The sequence below is a fragment of the Grammomys surdaster genome, unplaced genomic scaffold, assembly GCF_004785775.1.
Source record: "Grammomys surdaster isolate TR1022 unplaced genomic scaffold, NIH_TR_1.0 166, whole genome shotgun sequence".
Lineage (NCBI taxonomy): Eukaryota > Metazoa > Chordata > Mammalia > Rodentia > Muridae > Grammomys > Grammomys surdaster.
In genome coordinates this window covers 11,809,831-11,816,139 of record NW_021604614.1, presented here as the reverse complement: position 1 = coordinate 11,816,139, position 6,309 = coordinate 11,809,831, and the positions used below count along the sequence as shown (strand labels likewise).

General features: G+C 49.8%; 1 protein-coding gene across 1 annotated transcript in view; it reads left to right on the top strand.

Moving 5' to 3' along the window:
* Positions 1-2,667: 2,667 nt before the first annotated feature.
* The window catches only part of Atp6v0a2 (ATPase H+ transporting V0 subunit a2), a 31,147-nt gene continuing 27,505 nt past the window's right edge, over positions 2,668-6,309 (top strand). Inside the window, exon 1 of the mRNA XM_028765900.1 lies at positions 2,668-2,786. Coding sequence (XP_028621733.1) covers positions 2,670-2,786 — 117 coding nt within the window. The 5' untranslated portion in view covers positions 2,668-2,669. The remainder of the gene's footprint in view (positions 2,787-6,309) is intronic.

Below are 6,309 nucleotides of genomic sequence, written 5' to 3'. Positions count from 1 at the left end.
TGGTATTCAGGGAGGGAGCGCAGGTTGTCAGGCTTGTGTAGACAGTGCCTTTACCCATGAGCCATCTCATCTATAGTATAGACCTCTACAGTATTAAATGCTGCATTTCTCAGTATGTACACCAGACCAGCCTAGAACACATAGAGATCCACCTCTTCTCCCTTCTGAGTGCTAAGTTTAAAAGTGTGTACCACAATGTCTCAGCCAGCTTTCTTAAACAGCCCAGGACCACATATCCAGCGATGACACTGCCCGTACTGGTCTGGGCCTCCCACGTCAATCAGTAGTCAAGATAATTCACCATAACCATGGCTACCGGGCTGTCAGATTTGTGTCATCCCTCAGTTGAGACTCCTTCATCTCAGGTGACACCGTGTCATCTTGACAGTAAAACCTAACCGGTACAGGGACATTTCAACTGAGATCTGGAGGAGTCAGCTTTGAGAAGGTCCAGTGGGCCAGAATTTTAAACTGAAGGACTTCAGAGTTCAAGTGTGTCGACAGGAAAAAGCAGGGAGGAGGTGTGGCCCAGCGAAAGGAGCCAGAGCCCACGGCAGGAAGCAGAAGCCGCCTCGAATGCATTGGTGAGGGGATTGGATTTTTTTTTTTTTTTTTGGAATGCAGTAAGAGAAGCCAGAGATTTTAAGCACACATCAGAGCGTATGTTATTGCAGAGTCTCATGACTGCTGGAGGCTAGCAGTGTGACTGAGGATTGCAGAGGCCCGCACACTGCACCACTTAGAGCCTAGTTCCACCGACTGCACCCCTCCCAGGCTGGCAAATCCACTGTGACAGAGGCAGCTGGTGGTGGCTGGCTGCAACTGAACCTGTATCCTGTTGGTTAATAGATGTTCTCCGACTGAGTAAGGATGATGGCTGCATCCTCTACCTTCACTAAGAATCCAAGGGGTGTATACTTGAAACAGAACTTAGCAGCACGCAAAATGCTTAAGAGACTCCCCCCAGCCCCCATTAGGCTGGAGAGACGGCTCAGTGGTTAAGACCACGTACTTTCCTTTTGGAGGACCTGAGTTTGGTTCCCATGTCAGGCAGCTCACTCTTAATTCCAGCTCCTGGGGGGCGTCTAAATCCTCTGGCTTCTGCAACTCACGCAGGCACGTACACACACTTTAAAATAATAAAAATCTCTTTAAAAGATTTATTTGTAGCTGGGCGGTGGTGGCAGACGCCTTTAATCCCAGCACTTGGGAGGCAGAGGCAGACGGATTTCTGAGTTCGAGTCTAGCCTGGTCTACAGAGTGAGTTCCAGGACAGCCAGGGCTACACAGAGAAACCCTGTTTTGAAACAAAACAAAACAAAACCCCAAAAGATTTATTTGTGTGCTTGAGTGTATATATGCACAGAAGCCTACCAAGGTCAGAAGAAGGCATTGAAGTCCCTGACACTGCAGTTACTGGTGGCTGTGTGACACCTGATTGGGTCTGGGAACCCCATAGCTCACTGCAAGAGTTGTAAGTGTTTTTAACTCATGAGCTATCTCCAGACCCCAGGACTCTTTTTTTTTTTAAGCCTAAGTTATTAAGAATACTTGCCTAGCATGTATGAAGTCCTGGGTTTCATCCCCAGCACAACACAGACCTGATGCTTGCCTGTCATCACAGCACCGGGGGAGGCAGGATGGGTCGTTAGATGAAGGGGGATCAGGAGTTCAAAGTCATCCTCAGCTACTTATTAAGTTGAGGCCAGCCTGGCATACATGGGACTCTATCTCAAAAATAAATAAATAAATAAATAAATAAATAAATAAATAAAAAGCAAATAGATAAGTAGGTTTCTCATCCTCTGGTGCATGGCCCCATACCCATGAACACATGAACAGCATTAATTGGGTTTAGGGGATATCACAAAAGAAGACATGAAATTGAGAGGGGAACGTTTTTGGAATACTGAGGGAGCTGGATAGAGAAACTGGCTGAACACGATCATAATTTGGTTGTATACATATATGAGATCCTCAAAAATAAAATTTAAGAAGAAATAAACCCACGGGTCACGATGGTCTCGGCGAGTTCGAGGTCAGCCTGGTCAACAAGATGAAATCCAGAACAGCCAGGGCTACATAATGAGACCCTGTCAGAAAAGAGAGGGGAGAAGAGAGGAGGAGAGGGGAAGGGAGGGAAGGAAGAAAAAAGACTTCAAGAAGTACCGGACGTGGTGGTGCATGCCTTTAATCCCAGCACTCAGGAGGTAAAAGCAGGCAGATCTACCTAACGACATCCTAGCTATATAGACTCTGTTTCGAATAAAAAACATCTTCAAAAGTAGTTGGCCGTAGTGGAGCACCCTACAATCCTGGTCCTGGGAAAGCTGAGACAGGAGGATTGTCAATTTCAGTTTGGGATCCACGAAAAACCTATGAACTACTAAAATAAACTCTAAAAGCCGCGCAGGGGTCACCCAATTAGGGAATCCTGCCTCCTGTGCCCCGATTGGCTGAGCCGCAGTGACAGACTGCCACGATTCCGGGCGCTCATTGGTTATCCTGCGATGGGCGGTTCTCCGGGGCGGAACCGGAACCGGCTGCGGCGGTGGGCGGGGCGTGGCGGGTGGCTGTGGCGGCGGCTGAGCGGTGGCCGCGGTGGCAGCGGAGGGTAGCCCCATGGTGTGGGTGCGCGGGCCGTGGGGGCTGAGCGAGGCGGCGCCGCCATGGGCTCCCTCTTCCGCAGCGAGAGCATGTGCCTGGCGCAGCTCTTCCTGCAGTCGGGCACGGCCTACGAGTGTCTGAGCGCGCTGGGCGAGAAGGGCCTGGTGCAGTTCCGAGACGTGAGTGTCCCGCGGCCTGCGGGTCTGTGAGGTCCAGGGCTGGGCGCCGCCAAAGCAGGCTAGCACCGCGGGGACTCCGGCAGGGAGGTGGCTTTGCAGGGTAGCCGAGGAGGACCCCTGTGAGGAGGTGGCCTTTGAGCCGAGACCCAGCTGGGACAGGAGCTGTCAGGGAGAAAGACGAGGGTCTCTGGAGATGGCTTTGCAGAGTAGTCAAGGGAGACTGCCTCCAGGGAGATGGTCTTTGAGCTGAGATCCGGATGGAACAGGAGCTGGCAGCGGGAAGATGTGGAGGAGGAGGTTCCCCAGAGGTGTTTTTCCTGGGTGACTAAGGCGGGACCTCTCTGAGCAGTACTATGTGGGATAAGAGAGGCAGAAGAGGGATGAGGTAGTCCAACAGGTTGTGACTCCTTAGAGAGCTTTTGAATTTTTGACTCCTGTGTAATAATGCGCCCGCATGGTTGGCAAGTGACAAGGACCTGGGTCACACTCAGTAAGTGTGGAATGGAGGCTGTCTCTGCAACTATAATGACACACTTGTGAACGCAGCCATTGGCTTATGTTCAGCCTCTGTGCTCTACCAGCCTTTAAGGGTCAGGACCTTGCCCAACTTGTTCTTTTCCTCATTTTTTCACGAGTGGCACGGGCCCTGGCATTTATTGGCATTAATAAACAATTGTTGGATGAATACAAAAGCTTTTTATTGAGTGACTTCTGGCCTTGGGGACTCGGTGAGTGAGGCAGATGAAGTCCCTGTGCCATAGGGGCTCACAGTCTGGGAGGACAACAGAGAGCCACTGATCGTGAGCTACAAAGTTACGTGCTGTGGAGAACAGTGCAGAAAGGCTGCCAAACAGGGCCTGATACCTACTAATGGCGTTGAACCCCACCAGTGTGGGCTGGTGGCCATTTCCCTGTGTCATTCTGATGGGTCTTTACACTCAAGAGGCAGCATCACTACCCACGAGCTGATATAGATGATCCTTGCACTGTCTCGGGAGACTTAAATGACAGGCAAGGGAGCAGGCAAGGTGCAGTGCCCTTCCTGGGTCCTGGAGCCACTTGGACTTCAGCCCTTGGATCCTCATGTCTGACAGGTAGGGTGTGGTGTTTTGAGTATCACCAGAAAGATCCAGGCCCCAGTGGCAAGGGAAGCAGGCTTTTATATCAGGTCTGTTTGTTCCATCCTGTCAGGACTCTAGCCAAGACATTATCGCGCTTCAATCTCAGGGGCTGAACAAGCAAGCACTCCTATCAGCTCAGAGCCTCAGGTTTCACTGAGTGCTGTTACATGAGATCCAGGGTGGACCCAGGAGAGTTTTAAACAGGGAGTCGACTGAGAAGTGCTTGCTGCTCTTTCTAAGAGGAAAATAAAACAAAAGTGTTTTGCTGAAGTCTTCAGGAGTGCTGGGTGTAGGCCCCTGTCATATCAGGCATCCGAGTTAAAGCTCTTGCCGGGTCCCGAGCTCACTCATGGGGCGGGATCTCTAACCACGTTCGGCCTTTTCGGACCTTTCTGCTCATCACTCTTGGAGGGGGTGGGGCAGCTGAAGGATTTCCGTAGTGACTGCAGTGGCAAGGCCTGGAAAGAGAGAGGCTGTGGCCCTGAAGGGACAGGTGGGCTCAATTCCATCTCTACTCTGAGGACAGCTTTTTTCCTTGGCCCCTTGGGTGCTGGGTCAGGAAAGGTTGAGTGCTCTCTCTACTGCCTGCAGCTGGGTGTGGTATTACAACACTCTAGGCTGAGGGCAGGAGGATGAAGTCAAGGGTAGCCAGGACTGCACAGGGAGACATCTCAAAAAAGGCTCAAGGGATACCTCAGCAATTAACAGCACTTGCTGCTCTTGCAAAGGACTGGAGTTCAGTTCCCAGCACCCACAGTTTACAGTGGTCTGTAATTCCAGCTCCTTTGACTTCCAGGCACCTACACTTATGTGCCCATACCCCAGGACAGACAGATAGACACATACAGAGAGGGGGGGGGAGGGAGGGAGGGAGAGAGAGAAATAATTTTAAAAAACAAAGGAAAGGGTCTGTTGAAATGTATGTTTATACCATTAGCTTTGAGTTAAGGTGACTGCAACCTTAAATGGACACCCCCTCCCCCCAAAAAAACCTCAAATTATAACCCACACAACAGAAAAATAGTGGCAGTCTAAGCTGCTGCTGCTGCTGCTGCTGCTGCTGGTGGCTGTTAGCATCCTTGAGGCAGGAGTACATCTCTTCACAAAGATCCTGCTGTTAAGACTTAAGCCACGGCATAGAGAAAACTGGCAAGCAGAGCTACAGGCAGAGCTGGTTGCCGGCTCCTGGTTCCCATTCAGTTGCACAGAAGTGACCCTGTCTGATTCATTTGGATAAGAGTGACCTCCAGAGTGAGAGGAAGGGGATGGAGAAGTGAAACCCCAGTTTTGATTTCTGGCTAAAGCTTTAAAAGAAGCTGAGATTCCAACACTGAGGCTTTGGGAGCAGCTCCTGCTCGGCCGGGTCAGCAGTTTCCCAGGGCAAATGCTGCCTCAATCCAGATGCAGCTTGTACCCTAAGTGCCCATCCTCACAAACGATTCGTAGAAAAGTTTTTGGATACTAGCTGAGCATGGCATCACACCCTTTCATCCCAGCTCTCAGGAGACAGGGAGATCTCTCAGGCCTGGTCTACAGATCGAGTTCTAGAACAGCCAGGGCTACATAGAGAAACCCTGTTTTGAAAAACTAAAACAGCCAGGCGATGGTGGCGCACGCCTTTAATCCCAGCACTTGGGAGGCAGAGGCAGGCGGATTTCTGAGTTCGAGGCCAGCCTGGTCTACAGAGTGAGTTCCAGGACAGCCAGGGCTACACAGAGAAACCCTGTCTCGAAAAACCAAAAAAAAAAAAAAAAAAAACTAAAACAAACAAAAAGTGGGACATTGCTGCTATTGTTAAGAAAACAATAATTACTGTGTGTTAAGTTATCTAGGGAAGAAATTCTAATATCTGCTTGCTTTATTTTGAGGCAGGGCTTTGAACCCCAAGTGTAGTTGGACATGACCTTGAACTTATGATCCTCCTGCCCCCACCCTCCAAGTGCTGAAATTATAGGTGTGTGCCACCACTCCCAGTTTTATGTGGCTCCTGCATGCTGGACCAGTATTCACTAGTGACCTCCACCCCCGCCCCCCAATTTCCTATTGTTTGATTCTTGGTGTAGATTTTCTGTCTCTGAAGTTGCTGTTCTTACAAGTTTCATATCCATACTCATGGTTTTTCTTTAAATTAAATGTTTTCCATGGGTTGCTTCTGAGCCAAAGGGTATTTTTCAGTCTTTTCAAATGTTAACAGTTGCCAGCTTGCTGTCTAGAAACCCCTGCCAGTCCTGTTCAGTGGCCAGTGACAGTGTGTGCCCCTCAAACCTCTGGCAGTGATAACTTCCTTCCATCAGATTTTACCTTAGCTCAGTGGCAGAATGTGACCCAGCACTAGCAAGCTTTAAAAGGATTAAGTAACTAAAAATAAGATTTTAATTTAACCAGGCCTGCATTTGATTCCC